At 37.2% G+C, this 22351-nt stretch overlaps 2 protein-coding genes across 2 annotated transcripts in view; both read left to right on the top strand.

The window, feature by feature from the left end:
* Positions 1-1447, top strand: part of LOC140171682 (uncharacterized) — a 29448-nt gene extending 28001 nt beyond the window's left edge. Inside the window, exon 13 of the mRNA XM_072194975.1 lies at positions 571-1447. Within this exon, the coding sequence (XP_072051076.1) occupies positions 571-1447 (877 nt within the window). The remainder of the gene's footprint in view (positions 1-570) is intronic.
* LOC140171683 (uncharacterized) lies at positions 1446-22351 on the top strand. Its single transcript, XM_072194977.1, has 15 exons — positions 1446-2712; positions 7363-7701; positions 8165-8424; positions 9233-9382; positions 11029-11212; positions 11779-11847; positions 16504-16560; positions 17502-17558; positions 17837-18154; positions 18434-18499; positions 19141-19434; positions 19580-19669; positions 20605-20682; positions 21268-21539; positions 22002-22351. The coding sequence occupies exons 1-15, from the start codon at positions 1845-1847 to the stop codon at positions 22290-22292; spliced, it is 3393 nt and encodes a 1130-aa protein (XP_072051078.1). The 5' UTR covers positions 1446-1844; the 3' UTR covers positions 22293-22351.

Here is a 22351-nt window from a genome sequence, read left to right as displayed (position 1 = left end):
GTTATCTGACGCTACTATGTGAGCCAGCCTATTCAGAACTATCCCTGCAGGGAATTTCATAGATCGCCTCAGCTTTTTGTTGAGGGAGAGGTTTGTCCTCAGGGTGAACAAGCATACTGCGAATGATGCGGTGGAAAATAGCCGTAAAAACCGCGGCTTTTAAACACACTTGAAACTCGATCAGAAAGGCCCCCTTTATAAGGAATTACCACCATGCATTTAGAATTTTTACTGCCATCTGCTTGCTCTGAAGTGTGCGGATTTGTTTTAGGAGTGGGTTGGTCTTGTTTTACCTTTTTAATAGACCAATCTGGATATCCACAGCAAGACAACATTTCGTGAATATTGTTCTACTCTTTCTGTTTGTCCGTTTCCTCCGGTACTAACGCGTTACTCCGGTCTAATAGACTTCTGACAACTTCCTACCTTCTGACAACCTCCTACGTTTACAAATAATTCAATTTGTCTTCTTTTATCGCCTACATTACGTGGGTTTGGAATATGTGCTGCATGCAAACATTATCATTAAATATGTTAAATGACCATGCCATTATTTCTGCCTTTTTAAAGATCCAAAGACGAAGATGTAGCGATTGATATCCATGAAGAAACACCCTCATCATCTGATATTGAAGAAATATCATGGTCATCAAAAGAGCTTTCGTCATCGGACACCAGAATCAGTGATCCTGACACAGTCAAGCTAAAGCTAGATCAAACGAGTCCTTCATGGGAGAAATCCCACACATGCAAAGTTGGCAGTGATGTTGTCACATCAAAGACTCTTTCGATATCATCCACCAATCTATCTGAGCTGCTTCCCAAGGTTAAGGAAGGCCTTTATGGAATAGTTAGATCACAATCTTTGCCTCTCATTAGCGTTACCACCGTGAATTCACTTGACTTGATTCAAAACAAACCTATCCAAAGGGATATCCAACGGATCAGTGATGTCAGTTCGGGAGATGAGTGCGACCGGGTATCAACGGGTGTACCAGAAGAAGCAAAATCTTTGCTCCACAAGTATAATCAGAAAATATCAAAAGTTTCTACTTCTCTAGCAGTTCCGCCAGTAAGGAAATCTCGCAGAAGATCATCATTGACCTCCATAGGGCCACTATACTCTGCAGGTGGTGCATTCAGCTCTAGTAGTACAAATGATGATTTTGTATTTGATTTTCAAGCTCAAAACACAACGTCGATGAACAAACCCAGCATTCAATTGCAGTTACAGAGAAACTTGCAATCACTGACTTCACATCCAAGTAGAACTCCACAGAGAAGAAGACGTGAGGTTAAACGACAGAAAAGTTACGACAACCCCATTACTGTTCATGAACAAAATCCGGAAGATGAACCTATTGAAACTGACTCACTTTTAGCGGGGAGTCAGGAATCCCCTAAAAGATCCTGTTGCACATCCAGGACAGGATGGTGTTGGTTTTAAAACATATAATCCGTTGATTGATCAGTATGGTAGTAGATCTGAAGCCTCAAAATTTGCCAACAAACATGGTTTGCCATCTGTACCTTCTACAAAACAGACCAAACCAGCTCCTACGTTTATTGAATCCCCTAGCATATTAACGCCATCCATTAGCGGAGATGAGAGCGATTGCGCGCGGGGATCAACGGATGTACCAGAAAAAGCAAAATCTTTGCTCCACAAGTATACTAAAACATCAAAGGGTTCTACTTCTCTGGCAGTTCCACCACCAAGGAAATCTCGCAGAAGATCATCATTGACCTCCATAGGGCCACTATACTCTGCAGGTGGTGCATTCAGCTCTAGTAGTACAAATGATGATTTTGCACTTGATTCTCAAGCTCAAAACACAACGTCGATGAACAAACCCAGCATTCAATTGCAATTACAGAGTAACATGCAATCACTGACTTCACATCCAAGTAGAGCTCCACAGAGAAGAAGACGTGAGAATAAAAGACTGCACAGTTACGACAACCCCATGACTGTTGATGAACAAAGTCCTGAAGATGAACCTTATGAAACTGACTCACTTTTAGCGGGGAGTCAGAAATCTCCAAAAGGTCCTGTTGCACAGCCAGAACAGGATGGTATTGGTATCGCAGCTTTAATAACATATAATCCTTTGATTGAACAGTACGGTGGTAGACATGATGCCTCAGGATTTGCCAACCAATATGGTTCGCCATCTTTCTCGGATCCTTCTACAAATCGGAGTCTCGAGCCAGCTCATACAATTAGTGACTTGAGCGTGCCAATGACATCCATTCCATCTTCCTCCTTCATAAACCAATCGCACAGAGTCCAGTATACCAGTCAGGAATCTCCAAAAGGTCCTGTTGCACAGCCAGAACAGGATGATATTGGTATCGCAGCTTTAATAACATATAATCCTTTGATTGAACAGTACGCTGGTAGACATGATGCCTCAGGATTTGCCAACCAATATGGTTCGCCATCTTTCTCGGATCCTTCTACAAATCGGAGTCTCGAACCAGCTCATACAATTAGTGACTTGAGCGTGCTAATGACATCCATTCCATCTTCCTCCTTCATAAACCAATCGCACAGAGTCCAGTATACCAGTACGCCTAGTATAGTTCAGTCTTCACCAGCAGGAGCAGTTACAAGCATTTACCATGGGCCAGTTATTCATGCACATAATGGTACAAACATCCAATTGGCAGGTGGAAACTACCACAATCAAATTCCACAAGGAATATCAGGTGAGTAGTTGAAATTCTATCACAAACTACAAACTAGGGGTGGCCAATCCGCGATCCTAGAGTCACATGCGGCCCGCGAAGCCTTTTTCTAAAAATAATTAAATATATAACGTTGTTCATTTCTAAAGTACAGATAAAGTAAAAAATAGCACAACTGTTTCATTTTTTAATAACGAGGATATTTTGATTATTTTGTGTAGCTCGCACTGCCGATCGGTCTTATCCATTACTAAAGGGACCCATATCTAGGGATTTTGTTTATAGGGAATCATATGTAAGAATTTTCATAGGGTTCTATATTCAATGAGTTTGATAAATATAGGTCCACATTGGTAGCCCCTAAATGTCGCACGATGGGTGCAAAAAATGTATTTTAGATTAAAAATGAGTTCATCTGTATTTTTAATAAAAATTTCAAAGCAGACCCATGCCAAAATTTTTGTCTTAAAACATATATGCGTTGAGAAAAGCTTCAGTATACATACTCTTGAATTCCATCCAACTTGTCAATGTTTTCCATTTTTGCAAATTTATGAAGTACATAAATGTATTCAACACTTCAGATATTCAAATTGTAAAATTTGTGCCTAAAAAGTGCTTTTAAAAGTGCTTGTAGTATATTCATTTTTGCCCTGCATATATATTGTTTACAGTTGCTAGGTGAGGGCAAATGGCATTGCCAGACCAAGCCATAAAGATTTCTAACACAGCTGAGAATAAATCCCTTCTTATTGACAATATGTATTAATCACAACGCAGAGAAAATCCATAAATACAAATATATTCTTAAAAAAAGAGAATACAGACAATGACATAACACCTTTTTCAGCATCCAAGGAAATATTGAACACCATCCCACAATTCACCTGCTTTTGACACCTCTTTATCTAAATAGCAGTGTTCACAGATATAGACGAATCCAAATCCACGCATTCCTACACCTGACTAGCAGCCTTTAGTTGGGTACCCGTCGGCTACAATGCACCCAAAATGTGAAATGATTCGGCCTTGGCGGAAATTTAAAACTGCATTCCATCACCCGTTTTACATCTTCCGCGACAACACAGGTAGACAAAAGAATGATTAAAGTTTACAAAACAATAGGCCCTACAGTTCCCTTCGGCAAAACACACAGCTACTACATGGTCTATTCCGCTGTTGAAGTGACATAATAATCGGATTAACTACACCATATCAAACGCTACAAATGAATGTACTTGCGAATAAAAGGACTATGTATGAATAGATGCGATGGGATTACCTGCTGAATTATCTCTATTGTATTATTCTATTGACCCTCCTCGTATAGACGAATCCAACGAGCCAAGTCATGGTCAGGATGTGGTCGGACATCTTTGGGTAGCCGCTAGCACCAACCTGGTGTTTTGAGCGTCCAATTGTGCAAATAAAAGCCGCCTAACACCTAGAGAAGATGCAAGGACGAGGAGGGTTAATAGAATAATAGCTAATAATATATACAATGGAGATAATTCCGCAGGTAATCCCGTCGCATCTATTCATACATAGTTCTTTTGTTCGCAAGTACATCAATGCATAGATACCGTGTGTAGTTAATCCGATTATTATGTCACTTCAACAGCGAATAGACCATATAGTATGAATGGCCAAGTGGACCAAAAAACGTGTAAGATTATACGTGTAACCTTACACGTGTAAGATAGCATCTTACACGTGTAAGATGGCATCTTACACGTGTAAGATCGCGTCTTATACGTCTTAGAATCTAGCGGGTTGCTTAAATTGACGAATCATAATAAAGAACCCATATTTAAACCCCAAACAACCAATCATCTTACCCGTATTCATCTTTGACCAATGAAATCTCGACATAGCTTTTCTTACACGCGTAAGAATTGCCTATTAGGGATGGACGGTATTCAAGTTTGACTAAAACATACGACGAGCGTCAAATAATCTCAGCCACGATATCGATATGTACCACTGTAGAACGTGATCATTTTACTTTGACCTCTTGAAATTAATTGATATTGAGTACAAATTGACTCCAGATATCTGAGAAAAGTAACCAGAAAGTGAGATAAATTGAGCTGTGACCGTGACGGTCCAACAATCGGAACAATTCCTGACAGAGTTTCGGCATACAATACAGGACATTGTAGCACTCATACAAATTTAGAAAATGCCTTGTTTACGATGTTCGTGACGAGCTCTATACTTATCCTCGGTACGCTGCCAATAATATCTGATAATATCGCGTATCGTCCATCACTAAATTCAAAATCTTACACGTATAAGAAGTCGTGGGTGTTACAAATCTAAAAACGTCTTTACATATTATTGGTCGATGTTTGCAACGCGTAAGATGATTAAGAAAATCCCGCTTCATTCTTACACGTGTAAGATGCAACCTTACACGTATAAGATGCATTCTTACGCGTATAAGATGCAATCTTACACGTGTAACCTTACACGTTTGTCTTACACGTTTTTGGACCACTTGGCCATTCATAATATAGAAGCTTGTAAACTTTAATCATTCTTTTGTCTACCTGTGTTTTCGCGGAAGGTGTAAAACGGGTGATGGAATGCAGTTTAAAATTTCCGCCAAGGTCGAATCATTTCACATTTTGGGTGCATTGTAGCCGACGGCTACCCAACTAAAGGCTGCTAGTCAGGTGTAGGAATGCGTGGATTTAGATTCCTCTATAATGGTCTGCTGCAATATTATAATACATGTTAGTTTGTCACGCGTCAGCACACAGTATTGACTGCATTGATTTGTGGGAAGTGATTTGACTTGAAAGCTTAGGCTCATCATCAACCTTCAAAGCCATTCATTACTGTACTGTAGTATGCATGGCTAGTTGTCAATAGTGTGACTTGTAAATTGAGGTTTTTGTGTCAGGTTATAGGGTCATATGTTGGTCAAATACTTGAGGTCAATTCTGGGCACCATTTTGAAAACAATGTGCTTTTTATATGACTGGAGACATTTGAGATTTGGTCTATTTTACCTGTTCTTGAATCTGAATTTGGATATAATATAAAGGATACATACATTTAGCTTGGGATATAAATGGTGAGTACAATTGAGATGGTAAACTGAGAACTGATTTGACACATAATGGTAAAACAGGTACCTGAATCACAAAAATGATTGAAACGGAAGCTTTTGAAAAAGTGTGTGATTTGGCAGAATGGTGGCAAGAAATGTTACTATTTTTCATCACTGCTGTAGTTTGGACATACAAACTTTGTACCTATGCTAAAGTAGGATTCAGTGATATATTGCAGCTAGTTTAAAATAAAAAATATGTGTCAACAATGAAAACAGAAGAACTTTAATGAATAAGCTTTTGGCCAAGTGTGGAGCACTTAAAATTTACGTTTTCTAGAACTTGTAAATTATATTTCGGAGATTCAGATACCAAAGTTTGATAGCAAGGATGTAATTGTGGAATTGACATATGCCTACAATTTGGTAGAGAAATCGGTGTAAAGTATGGTATGATATCAACGGTCCAAACGTAATATAGCGAGTGGTGAAAGCGAGGACCCAAGTCATAGTCCAGTGAAAATCTGATTAAGGCTATAAAAATAACAATGGAAAAATAATAATATATATGCCTTTACCTTTAAGATGAGGTATAGCTTTCATTTTTCCGATGATTATTTCTGGGCCAAATTTGATTCTTAATGTGGCAAATTCATCCCATTTTTTGCTCAAAACCTAGAAAGAGGTACCCTTAAGGGCTGGGGTATGAACGTTTGGACAGTATTTATTTTGGGACATCAGAGCACATCAGACATATCGAATTGCATTCTGAATACGAAGAATGTCATTTGATATCAATAATTTTGATTTTTGAAATTCGCAATTTAATACACATTTTATGGCAAATCATTAAAAATTGATATTTTTGATATTTAACAGTACTTGAAGTAAACTTTATAAATCTGATGATTTATACTTAAAGTATGTAGGTGGGATGAAAAGCCGACGATCAATTGAAAATTTTGACCTTTCGTATTGAAGATATGGATTTTTCCCCAAAACACCAAAAAAAATTAGGTCTTTTGGGAAAAATAATCCATATCTTCAATATGAAAGGTCAAAATTTTCAATTGACCGTCGGCTTTTCCTCCCTGCTACATACACTTTAAGAATATATCATTAGATTTATATAATTTACTTCGAGGACTGTTATATATGAAAAATTTGAAAATATCAAATTTTTATAATTTGTCATAAAATTTGTATTATATTGTGATTTTCAAAAATGAAAATTATTTGATATCAGAAAGACATGCTTCGTATTCAGAATGCAATTCGATAGGTCCGAGGTGCTCTCATGTCCCACAAAAAATACTGTCGAAACGCAATAAACGCTCATTTTAGATCCTTTAAAGGGCATTAACTATTGCCCAAAATATGGATGAATTAAATAATTACCTCGACTATTGCCCAAAATATAGATGAATTAAATAACAAATATGTTATTTCGAAGAGGCTCACTTTTTTTCTCTTATGTAAAGACGTAGCAGGAATAACAACGACGTACTAATTGAAGGTAGGGTATATATAAGAGTACTTCGTGCATTTTGTACAACTGAAGTTGCCTTTAAACTAAAGTTGATCCTGCATGTTCCTCTGTTTCATGAATATAGGTGTCAGCGCCCCAATTTCCAAACAGCAAAAGAGCAACAAGTGGACGAAATCAACCTATATTGATGAACGTGGGGGTCAACTTAGCATAGATGGTTCCTGTGCAAGACTCAAAATTCCACCTGGAGCACTGCCCAAAGGCCAAGGGAAACTGATCACGGTTTCCCTTGACTGGGTGCAAGACCCACCGCTGCAAGATAACCAATGGGTAATCGGACCATCTATTCAATGTGAACCAGATGGTCTTCAGTTTAACAAACCAGTCACTATTTCACTTGAACATTCAGCAGTCAACATTACTACAGGTGATGTCATCATTATCTCCAAATCAAATACACATGGTAAGTCGAAAGACTATTATATAATACAACAGTTCCGGACATAGGATCCATTATATTTAGGTTATAATTAATTAATTCATTTAAATAGATTAAGTTTCATTTATTTATTTATTTATTATTTATTTATTTATTTATTTATTTATTTATTTATTTATTTATTTATTTATTTATTTATTTATTTATTTATTTATTTATTTATTTATTTATTTATTTATTTATTTATATTTTATTTATTTAATTATTTGTTTATTCAGGAACCTATACTGAAAATTCTGACTTTCATGAAATTATTATATTATTATGAATATTTTTTAATGCTCAAACAAAGCTCGGCGGGTTGCAGTTAGCTAATAATGTATATGAAAGGAAAAATTAATTTGCACATTTATCAAGTTACCCAAGTTGCTTTGTTCTTGTAGTGATTTAATTGAGTTAAATTAAAATTATTATTACATTTTCACAGGACCGAGAAATACATGGCAAGTGTTGTATGACGAAAAACACATGAAGCAGTCATCAGTTGCAATCAAGTTAAAAGATAACGTGATCAAGCTTCGAGTCAAGCATTTCAGTTGGTACAAACCATTGATGGAATTATTTAGAGGACGAAGAAAGCCTGCGTATCTTATGGTGATGTTACCTTTCTTGGCACCGAAAACCTTGTCAAAAGCCACACGGAAAGTAGTTCTCAGGATTTATTCTTCCAGACAAGATGCAGAGAAGGTACATTAACATTCCACGTTTAGTTACTTTAGGGTGATAAAACAGGTTAAAGTTATAATGATGTATATTCATACGTAGCGGTAAACGTAAATAGAAAGCAAATTACTTCTACGCTACTCAAATTTGGTACACTCACCGGAGCGCTTTCACCGGGTCAACCGGCGTCTTCAGGGGATTTTATTGCTCTGAAGATTGAAGTCAGCGATCAAGGAACACGTCGACAGGAGCAACGGACACCACATTGACTGGGAGAACGTAAAAGTGTAAGAAAGGGAGTCAAGGACTTCCCTCGCAAGGTCTTGGAAGCAATCCATATCAGAACTAAAAGACCCAGACTGAACCGTGACAAAGGGTTGGACATCGACAATGTCTGGGACCACCTCCTGACCCCCCGGAACCAAGGGGGCGGCACAACATCTTCAAGTTTGACATCATCAACATCTGTGATGTCATCGGAGGTGTCCTACTATATCACTAGCAACAACAATCTTCAGAGCAATAACATCCGGTTGACCCGGTGAAAGCGCTCCGGTGAGTCATACCAAATTTGAGTAGCGTAGAAGTATAAATTTGCTTTCTATTTACGTTAAAATTAATTTTCAACTAATTGTTTACGTTTACCATTTTATCACTGCACATTTATTATAACGGTTTCATTTTGTAATTTTATGTGAAATACATTTGGACCATGGTCAGAATAAAATGAATGTATTCCGATTTTCGCATTTCCCATAGGCTACGAACGTTGACATGCTGTACACTTTCTGACTAAACCATCTAAACATTTTGTTTTATTTTATTACTGTAGAAGGTTGATGATTATGAAGCTGAGTGTAACAGTGTTAAGGCGGCACCACCCGTGCAATTTTTACTGGATCCAAGTGAAGGCGATTTAGTCTATAGTGTGAAATTAGATACATATTCATCCAGCAAATGGACCCAGGAAAATAACAATGAGGTAAACATGTGTCTTTTATGTCCATGACAATTTCATTCTATTTGTAATGCCAGCTACTGTCCTTTCGAGTTATTTTTTTTGGACTTGGTTTTTCATTGTTGCTGTAAAACTCGGACAAAACCAGTTATAGACATTTTATGTCCATGACAATTTCATTCTATTTGTAATGCCAGCTACTGTCCTTTCGAGTTATTTTGTTTTGGTCACTTGGTTTCTCATTGTTGCTGTAAAACTGGGCCAAAACCTGTTATAGACATTTTTGTCCTACGGCTTTGACAGTTACCGAAATCTTGAAAACCGTAATTTTATGTTTTTTGTTTGTTTTAGTTTGGTTTACAAAGTTCATTTTTCAAAACCAAGTAGATTTGTACACTGATCTGACAGTTTCGAACGTCATGGGCGACATTCTTCTTCAGAGTGATGAGCTATGATCACACCTTCCCCGACAAACTTCGGCATGTAGAGGGCGCACTACTCGCGGAGATGATGGGGTCATTGATGTGACTAAGATAAGACTTAGATTTGACCCATCATCTCCGCGAATAGTTCGCACTCTACAGTGTATTTTACCCATAGGAAATATCGTCGGGGAAGGTGTGTGGACATAGCTCATTACTTTGAAGAAGAATGTCGCCCATGATGTTCGAAACTGTCAGGTCAGTGTACAAATCTATTTGGTTTTGAAAAATGAACTTTGTGATGTGATTTTCTGCAAACCTGATGAATTTATTTACGGACTTTGTTGTAGTTTATTTTCTAATTATCTGATGTCAAATTATAGTTGGAAGGCCACTGATCAAAGAAAACGAAAGTAGTTTTCAATTACGGCCATATATTCACGAGCAGAGCTATTAGTTAATCATTGTTATTTTAATACTTAAAAGTTGCTGGTGTGGTCATGTGGAGACATATTTATAAATGAGGGCAGTGTTGGAATCGGCTTCCGCGGTTAGTAATAGCAGAGTTTAAAAAAGGGGAAAAGCAGATTGTTTTTGTACACCTCAAACCATTAGAAATGGACCCCATATTTTTTATCGTGTTCTTTATTTTTACTCTTTCATTTGACCCTACCCAAGGGTTACACTTGTTTATTTTTGGAGATATTTAATGGGAAGTATACCCCAAAATAGGCGAAACTTTAAAACTATTAGGATAGGATCCCTATTTATTTTCTTATTTATATTTTTGCATAATTTTTTCTTTCATCGAAACTACCCGAGAGTTACACCTTTTACAGTTTCCGAACGTTTCCGAAATTTAATTTGAAAAATACCCCCAAGTTTAAGGATTAAGTAGAAGGTGTGTCTTTTTGTTGCATGCTCTACTCTTCCCTATTTCATTAGACACTACCCCATGACCTTTGGTTACCCTTTTTAGTTTTTTTTAATTGTGTTTTACTTTGTTCTCGTTCTTTTAATACCCTGGGCCATGCCCTCTTTATGTGTCATCGGGGGGGTCTCACCTTCTTTAGGTGACATTCGCTCTTCTAGACTGTCCTTCATGGTCTAGAAAAACAACATTAAAAATGTTTTTTTTTGTTTTTTAGGGTAACAAGGGAAGCAAGGTTTTAGAAATTACTTTATAAAGTATTTAATTTTGTCAATAATGTCAACTTTATTTTCTCACACGTTTACCCTTTGAAATAGCGGGTACTTACGAAAAAGTATAGAAAGATGCAGTATAACAAGTCGGAATTTGTTTTTGAGAAGAAAACACAAGTGGAAGTTGGGTCGATCCACGGATGCCTCAGAGGAATCCAAGGTGACGAACCATGCGTAACGAATACCAATTTTTCGTACGACATGTACGGGAACGCAAGTCAAGATGAACGTACGTATTTGGTTCATTGGGTGTTATAAGAACTATTTTAATAAAAAGCCAGCAGATTGATACATTGTAATAGCCTAGTTGATATAATATAATATAGCAACTGCAATTTGCGCCAGCTTTTCTGAAGAAATGTTACCGTGAACGGATATTTGGCTTCGTAAAATGTTGCAATTTTTGGAATAAACATTATATTCTTGTTACAAATAAAATAAAAATATATATGAATTGGCTCTATTAATCGACCTACTCCAGTGACGGTGGAAGCATTAAAACTTTTAGGGGCGCGACGAGCATATTTTACTTGTTTAAGATGAACATTTGCGCGCGAAGCGTGGGAAATTTTCAATTTCAGACTTTTTTAGCCCCAAATGTAAGTGCATTTTGGTATTGATGAACAAGTGCGCGCGATGCACAATTGCAATTCTTCAGGCTACAAACACAGGAATATATTACGGTATTTACGTTGTAAGCATCGCCGCTGATACAACTTATTATGTATGTATTGTGTGACGACGACTTTCTTACAGTTGTCACCTCATCTATATTTCATGTACTAAACGTTTCAGATTCAGACGTATCTGTCGAAAGTGATCCAGATGGCAATAAAGAAATGGCGCAAAGTTCCTCAAAGTCAGGTATTTCACTTCAGTTATTTTAATTATTAATACAACAATGCGAGGGATTAAAGCAAGAACCGTCTATATACAAAAATGTCATTCTGAGAAAATCGAAGTTGATCATAGCTGAAAAATCTGAAAATCTAGCATAAACATTATTCACCCCCAAAGGGTAGGGAGCATAAAAGGTTCCCTTTTGGGTCCATTTTTGTGGGATTCCAATCGGGGAAGAATCTGGGGAAGGATGTGACACACCCCTGCATACTTATAGATCCACTGGATGGGGCACAACGTGACCGAAATGGACATTATTGGACAAATTAATGTAAGACTACTAGTGACAAACTGGATATAAAGGCATCAGTCATTTTTTAGCTGTCAAACACTATTTTTCTATTTTATTGCAAGTGTTGCATTGAATTAATTATCATTATCACCTACCAAAGGCCATTGTAGTACGACAACTTATCGCGCTAGACATAGCCACTTTTGGCTGGGAAAAATACATTAAACTGGACATAACCAGTTTTGGTATAAAATAAAAACAAAATGGACAAAAACACTATTGATCTTGCTATGACGCCATCTTTTTTTCACTATTGGATTTAGTCACTCCTACCAAAGAACGTGTATCTATAAACGTACCTAATAGTGGACTTAAGTCATTTTGGCCGAAAATAGACATAGACATTCATAATATTCTAATCCTTTCGCGTGATTTGCCGTTAATATGGTTATATGATATTGATTTATTGAATCAGGTATAATAGGGCGATTGGTCTGACTCTAATTTTAGTCAAATATGCGCAAGGAGGATGTATATATATTGATGGACCGGCCAGGGTAAAATTCATACAAAGAAATCCCGCAGTTCTCAAGAAAGTGAAGCTGGTCAACGACCACTTTATACAGGTGGTATACTGAGGAATTGAAAGACACCAGGAGAGTGAAGGACCCAGCAAACACAATAACGTTTTAAAAACGTTTTAAATAAATTATATTTTGGCTTTTGGTTTAGGTAAAAACGTTTTAACAACATTAAAATGTCGGGTTATATAAAGGTCATGATAACGTTTTAAAACGTTTTGTATGAAAACACACTACAACAATATTTTTTAATGTTTTCAAAAAGGTTATTGTAAACTATTTTTGCAAACATTTTTGCCAAATATTGTGTCAATACTTAAATAACATTATGTAAAAATATTTGAACCCAGCAAACACAGAAATGTTCTTAAAATGGTTTTTTCAAAACCTTTTAATAACATTTAAATGTCGGGTTATATAAAGGTCATGCAAACGTTTTTAAAACGTTATTGAAAATATTTTGTGCAAACATTTTTCGCAAAATATTTTTTGAACCTCAAAATAACATTTTGTTTAGAATGTTTTGTATCAAGTTTTCAAGAATGTTTTTGGAATGTTATTAAAACGTTTTTATACCCTTTATATAACCCGACATTTAAACGTTTTCTGTAAAACATTTTTGTTTGCTGAGCAGTAGATTATCAAAAATGTTTTTAAGGTTATGAAAACGTTTTATACTCTTAATATACCCTTTATATAACCCGACATTTAAACGTTTTCTGACAACCTTTTATAACCTTTTGCGAATGATGTCGAAAACGTTTTGTGTTTGCTGGGGAGGTAGGAAGCAAATATCAGAGGAATGCAATTAACAGAGTGGCCTGCCCGGAAAGCTGAAGTTTTGGTGTTTAAAGTAGCTTGCAGTATAGTATCATGCCAAGTGTCAGTCAGTCATTCACAAAGTGATGGTTGTGAGTTCCCAATAGTCTGCACAACCCAACATAGCTATTCATAACAACCGCGGCAAATTCGTGCTGTCAGTAATGAGGATATGATGGTGGAGTTTAAAGTGTGCAACACGAGGTCAGATCTAGCGGGAGGAAGTGGATTGCTGAGAGGGCAGTGGATGATGCATAGTCAAGACTCAAGCACAAAGAAATGATAGGAGCAACGCATACAGGGCCTCAAGGCGTTGGTTGGACAAACCACAAATAGTGCATATCGATGGCCATCTGCTAATGAAAGAGAGTGACGTGAGCTGTTTGCCCCAGAGATACGCGTAGCAGAAGATTTTCGCTACCGCTATTGGTTAGGCTCTATGGAGATATACCTGTGAACTGCTCCCTACTCCAACAAATCGTCTGACCAATGTCTCCCATGTGCCTGAAAGGAAAGTTTGCAGCACTTTCTAAGCGCTTGTCCATATAATCTCTCTGGTGGTATGTTTACATGGCGCAATAAAGTGCTACACGTTATTGTGAATGAAGTGCAGGAAGAAGTACATAGATCCAGTATGGCGGCAGTGTTACATGGGAGTTCATCCGTTTTGTCAATGAGGGTCTCCGGTCATGACATTCTGATACCAGCTCACTGTCTAGCGCAGAGACAGGGATAGTTATATAGTAGACCTGCAAACGAGTGTTGCTTCCCGATAGAGATGCCATGACATATCTCAGACCAGACATTGTCATTTGGCGCATGGACGGAAGTATGCTAAGTATAGTATGCACAGCTAATATCAGAGTGCAAACATATGGGGTGGGAAGCAGCATCATTTCCTTCCGAAGCTAGATGCCGAGGGTAGTTGCGCGACTTCGGATCAGTGCAAGAATGTGTCAGGAGCAGCTGAATCTGGATCCTCTGGGATATTATCACGCTACTTTCAGCTGAAGAAAGCTGAAGCACCACCACTTAATACTATGGAATGCATAGGTTGAGTGTACTGAAGCAATCGGTGATGGTGTGAGTAGTTTGAAGCCGAATGTGAAGTTGAGTTAAATAATTTAGTACTAGGATCCTGTGACCAGTATTACCTTATTTTTGCACCATCATCGGGAATATGTAGAATTCCTACATTGTTTGGTGAAATAGGGTAAGACTTGACATGTTGGTTCCTTACCCACGAATGAGCATGGACGTAAGAGCTGGTGTAGTTTAACTTCCGAAGACGGTTAGAACTCAGCTGACGACCCTATTTGTTCAAGCACCTGGAGTATTTTTCCATCCACCTTCTTTGTAGTTGAACTGAAACCTACCCTTACGAAAATGCAAGCAATGAAAAATGTGTGCGACAGCATGCAGCACGCGTGCGGCAGTGTGCAGCACACGTGCAGATGTGTGCAGCATGCAAGCAAGGCCTGCTGGTAGCGTGTTCATGTGTGCGAACCAGCTGTGTGCATGCAGGCACCGCACACAAATATCCACCGCGCACACAATTTGCTTGCAGAACCTGCGCGCAGACTACCAATCTGTACGCAAATTACGCGCAGACTACACTTGTGTGCGGACTGTAGGACTGCATGCAAATTGCACGCATCTTGCATGCAGCACGCATATTGCTGCACGCATGCAGGGTTTCAGATCACAAAGTTAGAATGCTGCACGCATACAGGGTTTCCAGAAGCAGTAAAGGTAAAATGCTGCATGCATGCAGGATTTTCAATGACTAATTCACTGTTACACAACTGACATCAAGTCACAATTTGGCAATGATCTAGAAGTGAAAATATTTAAATGTTTACAATGAATAAATAAGTTAGCCTTCGGACCAAAATTTTTTGGCAGACCAAGAGGGGAGGGGGGGGGCAAGCAATTTTGGCAGGCCAACAGGGGAGGGGGCAAGCATTTTTGGCAGGTCTAGAGGGGAGGGCAATAAGCAAATTCCTGTTTCGATAGTTGGCATTTCAACTTTGGGCCAATGTTGGAATGCCATTCCTGTTTTGATAGTTGGCATTAAAACACTGGGCCAATGCGGGGGCCAATGTTGGAATGCCATTCCTGTTATTTGGATATTTGGATGTCATTCCTGTTTCGAAATTTGACATTGCAACATTGGGCCAATGTTGGAATTCCATTCCTGTTTCAATAGTAGGCATTGCAGCATTGGCCCAATGTTGGAATGCCATTTCTTTTTCGATAGTTGGCATTGCAATATTGGGCCAATGTTAGTATGCCATTCATGAATCAACAGTTAATTGGCACTGCAAAAAATCAAAACAAAATTCAACATTTTTATAGTGAATGTTATCAATATTCACAGTAAATTTGACCAATATTCATAAAATGATGCACTTTGGCCGGTTTAGTCATCAAAATATTGCTTATATTAACTTAAAACACTTCATCAAATGTGTATACCCCAATAGCTCAAATGGTAAAGCATAAGACTCCCATGCAGAAGGTCCCAGGTTCAAAATCAGGTAGGTTAAGTTAGATAAGTGACTTGTATAAAATTAAGCTAGGCAATTTTGGTTCATTGTGAAATGTATAGCCAGGTTATGTAAGACTAATTGTAAGGACAGTATACACTGGTAACCATTTTTTTTGATTTTTTTTTTCATGATTTTGTCTCGCATATATATGACCAGTACGTGCTGCACGCATGCAGTGCACGCTAATGGATTTGCATGCTGCATGCAAACTGCACACGCTAATGACCTGCACGCATGCAGCAAGCATCTGCACGCTTCCCTGCATGCGTGCCTCGTTCCAAATATACGCATCCGCACGCTACCAACTGCACGCGTGCTGCATGCGGTGCGGCACGCGTGCTGCTTGCATGCTGCATGCGTTCAAAAACTGCGTGCCATTTTCGTAAGGGTAGTGTGACTCTGATTGTAGTCAAATATTTGCTATTTGTCATTTCAGACTCAGACTTCCTACCTGTCTCTGAAAAGGCAAAATCACATGTGAAAGCTAGAACAGGTGAAAATCTTCAAAACTTACTTCCATTGTTGCGATCAATGCCTGTAATAAACTCATGATTTTATATCAGTGCCATGAACACACATCATGCTATATGGTCGGTCGCATCACATTCTCTTCTATTTGACGCAAAACGATTTTCGAGAAAATTACGATTGAAAATTCTGTTGTTGGATTTGGCCTCATACTAATTAAGTCTTATTTCTCAATAGAATTTCCTCGACAGGGTATATAAAGAAGAAACTTGAAAGTTTCATTTTGGTGAAATGGACATGTCCATCTTTCAAGTAAAGTGGTTTAATATGGTGTTAAACTTATAGCTCTGTATGTGAAACATTTTTCAAAACTCTGTCTCTATATTATGATGCAGTCTCGCAATGTTTTTCTTTATATCTCTATGTGATGTGTGTATTGGTTACCAACATAAATAAGCTCTGAATAGATCAGTATGTGATGCGTCGTTCACCGTATAGATCTGTATGTGATATACGTACTAATGGATGGGGGAAAGTAGCGTACTTCGTTGAATAGCGGTGTATGTGAAACACACAATTTCGGAATATACCAAATAGACCAAAATCAAAGTTTTATATTTATTAATCAGAAACAATTGAGGTATGTAAATTGGTGGATTTGAAGAGCTCCAAAACATATTGCTACATACCAATTTTGTCAAATAAGTCAAAAATCTCGAATAGAACAGTATGTGATACGACCCATGGTGTCGTAATTAGACTTTCATAATTGAGGGCAGCAGGGGTGGGGGTGCTTGAGATGTGCGGAAAAATGTGTAATGATGCGAAAACAAGACAAAACTATACATTTAACTTCATTTGGTAGCGGATTGTGAAGCCTTTGGCTTCGGACTTAACTGCTCCAATACAATTGCTGAATTCAAATAAGCTATTGACGCAAATGACACTTTATGGAATTTATTGCAGATTCTGAAATGCAACCAGTCTCTGCAAATGACGAATTGCGTGTGCGAGTTAAATCAGGTGAGGATCGTAAATGTTTTTGCTAATGGTGCAGGTTTGATTTTCATAGATAGAGTGTCATTCAATGTGGCCCTTCAAGGGTTCTGTGCCCTACTTTTGCACAATATTTTTTGTGTGACACATCAGACCGATGAACGTTGATGGTCAAGTAAATACTTCACAATATCATTTAACCTGACACATTTTATTATTTTAGTTCCTTGTTGTAGCTATTATCCAAAAGACAACTCGACATGTTTTACATGCGAATATTTTTATTCTTACTTGCACATTTACAGGACTTAACATTGCCCAACAACGAGAACTCAACAGAAAGATGCTAAATTCGGCCACTGATTTACTCTGTCAGGATCTAAAACCTGAAAGCCTCCAGCCATGTCATCACAAGTTACAATCACAGGGTATTTTGAGTCAAAGTGACGTAGAAAATATTACCAGTCACGGACCAACTGATAAGAGAATTGAAACACTGCTGAATATACTTAAATGGAAACCTTCGGGATACGAATGTTTCATGGAAGTTTTGCAAGGAATAGACACTCGTCTTCACGACTCAGTTAGACATATAGAAATGGATTTCATCAATGAGCATGAACGTATGTATAATTTTATTAAACAACTTTGACGTGTCCTAATCAATAAGGGGTTAGACTACGGTGCATTAGGTTGTTAAAATTGATTTAGGTGTCTCTGTTTACCCATACAAAAACTTTGGGAGCTGACCCAAGTTGCGATGATCTTTTTTTAGATACAGGCTGATTCGGTTGTATCATTAGGATTTAAAAAATGGCATCCTCACCTTTTTTGTGGAAGGCTGCCTTTTTATAAGTTACTAAACAAAACTGAATGTGATATTTTCATCTTCCACAAAACAGGTAACATGCACATGCACGAGGACACCAGTTGGTTGCAGCAAGTGTACATATTCAATGTTCTTCATGGTAAGCGATTACAGGCGTTCATTAGCATCCCAGCAAACACAAAACACAATGTTTTTAATAGGTTATACTTTAGAATTTTGGTTTTGGTAAAAACATTTTAATAACATCAAATGTCGGGTTATTTCATGAAAACGTTATAAAACGTTTTGTATGAAAACACACTACAAATATATATTTTAAATGTTTTAAAAATGTTATTGTAAAACATTTTTTACCAAATATTTTGTCAACACTTAAATAACATTAAGTAATCAAAAAACGTTGTTGAATGTTGTGAAAACGTTTTATACCCTTTATATACCCTTTATATAACCCAACATTTAAACGTTATCTGGCAACCTTTTCTAACCTTTTGCGAATAATGTCGAAAATGTTTTTATTTGATGGGATTGTGCCCCAATCTGGATAAGATCTGGATGTAAATGCCGGTCATAGAATGTTTATCGTGTTACTAGCATAATAAATTCTAGTATATGTTTCTATCATAATAATAAAAGCAAATTTAATGATAACAGATACAAGTAGCTGTACCATGAAAAGCAAACTTTTACGAGAACACATATTTAACATGGCACAAGTGTTCTTAACGTCACAAAATATAGTTACTTGGTTTTTTTACTAAACTTTTCCTACATACCTAGCACTTCCAACTAGCCAACAACGTGAAATAGTGAGGTACATTTTAAGTTCTGCTACCGAGTTCCTCTGTGAAAATCTTGAACCGACAAAAGTGATACGCAAATTACAATCTCATCGAGATTTGGATGATAGCGATGTAGCGAATATAAAAAGTATAGCGGACCGGGCTGAAAGGGTGGAGAAGCTTCTCTTCATATTGAAAAGGAAATCAGTGAAAGCATATGTGAGATTTATGGAAGCATTGTGGGAAGTTGACAAAGAAGAACTTTATAAAGTTATCATGGAAATCATGCAAGGTAATTATATGGCTATTTCATTTATTTTTCGGTTAAAAGCATTATTCTCCAAACAGTTATAGTTCACTTTAAGTTAATTTTACTTGCCACGTAATTTTAGACATATAAGGAATAACACCACTGTTACCACATTTATAAAACACAGGTAGACTGTTTCCTAATGAAACCACACCCAGTGCAGGACAGACGACATCTGCTGGCTCTCAACAGTTGCAACTTGCGGACAATCCTCATGGTAAGTTTAATGCCGTTATAATATTAGATTACATCATGCGTGTTTGGAAAACGGGAAAGAAAAGTAGAAAAGGAAAACAATAAAACAGTTTGGCAATCCAAAAGCACACTATTCCGACACTGTGAAATGTATAGATGCAATGAAGATGTTAGTTACTCTTTTAAAATGTAAATTTGGAAACTATTTACTCTTTTAAAATGTAAATTTGGAAACTATTTTAACAACTTTTAACAACTTTTACAAGGTAAAAGTTGTATTTTATGAAAACGCATATTTTTCGGAAGTGATATAGGTTACAACACATCACTAGCAACACACCACATCGTCAGCTGTATCACAAAAGTGTAAGACATGATGGAGGTACATGTCTAGTTATGTGCTTTGGTAAAAACAAGGGAAGAGGCTTACACATCATACACTGGAACGTAGAAACATTCAAACATTACAAACTAGCGCACGAGATCAAATTAATGATTTTGATCGTTATTCTCAATATATCAATATACAGGGGAGAGAAGAATTACGCATCGTACACTAGCACAATTAAACATGAATTTACAAATGGAAACATGACATACATAGGCAGATATAGGCAGATATACCAGAGTAAAAACTCCAGACATACCTGCCTGTGCGGGGACTTGAACCCCAAACCTCTCGCTTGACGGGCGAGCGCTGAGCTACACAGACTGTCCCTGATAAACAGGACTCAAGTCATGTACTTATGGATATGAGCAGCCATGGTAAACAGTACAAAAAACACATTACATACCAGTGTACACGATCAAACAATAATGATCTTTTTCACTAAACTATGCATGATTTTAGTCGGTTTGTATTTTCGTACATTTGTTTTAGCAAGGATCGCTTGTTTTATATGATTCTATAATACATCCTTCTAAGTGCAGAACTTTTTTGTTATCATTATTCGCTAGAATTGTTTGCACTACCTTCATCAAGTAGCCCTACTCGTCTCGATCAACCGCAGTCAGAAATCAATAACAATCTTGAAGGTAACGTTCTTTGACCCTCAATTAAATGATTCTATAGGCTAAAAAGAAGAAGAAAGGCACTTTTTTGTAGCGCTCCAAATACCAATATGTGTCAGAGTTAGTGTTAGTGGTAAAATTATACACATATTTGATGTCAAATCATCTGTAAAGATGTGAGAAATAGAACGTTGGACTTTGAAGAAAACCCGGGATTGACTTGTTTTCAAATAAATGTTGTTAATTTAATATTGCTTGTAAACAAATTCTGTAACATAAATATTTTGAAAATACAATTTTGACTGGAGATCTCAAATTGCGGTAAAATTGCGCTCATGCGTTGGCCTTACAAGCTAAAGGAAACCATGGTTAACAATCAAAGTCAAAAGCTTTTGAGAGCTCCTTCCAATACATTCCTGTGAGAGTTCATATTCTTAAGGCAAATTCAAGTTCAAATGTAGAAGATCTTAAAAACAAAATATATTTAATAGTTTAAAGCGTGTAAATGAAATAATGATTGAAATAATGCTTCATAAGTGTTTTACTGTATTATGTAGATAAGGCAAACTGAAACTACTCTGAAATTGTGTGATAATTTGTTTTTTTTAGACATGAATATACCTCTTTCGAGTCGGAGCATTCTAGAGCGTTTAACAGAGTTTCTTGTTAGAAGTGGTCCTATGGAAGAGCAAGATGACAGATTACAAGCCAACTGTGCGGAGAACGGTCTCCAATATCGTGGCATAACTCCTGGTAATGGAGATTGTTTCTTTGAGGCAGTTGCCGACCAGCTGGATAGGATAGGCAATCAGTATAGACCTATCGCGTCATGTTTACGACAAGATGTATCGAATTATATGGCAGAACACAGGGTGCTAAAGGTGGGTAATGTTATACCAATATGTGTGCCTCTATTTCGATCTACCAAAATTTCCTTCCTTCGTTTTGGCTGCCAAAAAATTATTTCACTTCCACTCAAATAGTATCCTTCCCGGGGCTGCGGGGTTCAACATGTTATGTTAAAAATATTGCTTACTACAAATTGTAGATATTACGGAAAATTTCTAACATGGGTTGTTCTACAAAATTCCATAAAATAATTGGCTAATAATCACGATAGTTGCGATTTTTTAAAAGCTGAAAGTGGTCTCTTATGCAATTCCTGTATTTGGAAAAACTTGCTAATCTGACTGAAAAATTACACATCAAATCTCTGCAACTATTAAACACAATTGGTGCATTAACAATGTTTACTAAATTAGTATTCTACGCTAAATGATAATTTTGCGGAATCCTTAAACTATTATATTATAGATAAAAATGCTTCTACTTTTGAATTTCAGGAACTTGATGGTGATGTAGATCTTGCTGCACATGTCCACGATTGTGACTGGGGACGTTTCTGTGAAAGTATGTCAAAATGTGGAGAATGGGCCAATCACGTTGTTGCTGTTTGTGCGGCACATATGCTGCAAATTCCAATCATTATTATCATGAGTTCACCTTCAGGCTCTTGTGATAGTAACATCTTAACGATTAAGGGCGGCCCCAATGCAGCACATCGACAAGTGGAAGATTCGATTTTGTTGGGCCATAGATGGGAAAATCACTATCAAAGTTTAGAGCCGATATGATTGGAGCGCTGAGCTTGCGACACTCTATACTTGAGTGTCATCTTCAACAACAACAAAAT

The sequence above is a fragment of the Amphiura filiformis genome, chromosome 15 (assembly GCF_039555335.1).
Source record: "Amphiura filiformis chromosome 15, Afil_fr2py, whole genome shotgun sequence".
Taxonomy (NCBI): Eukaryota; Metazoa; Echinodermata; class Ophiuroidea; order Amphilepidida; family Amphiuridae; genus Amphiura; species Amphiura filiformis.
The sequence above is the reverse complement of the archived record's forward strand: the minus strand, read 5'-3'. Positions and strand labels throughout refer to the sequence as shown.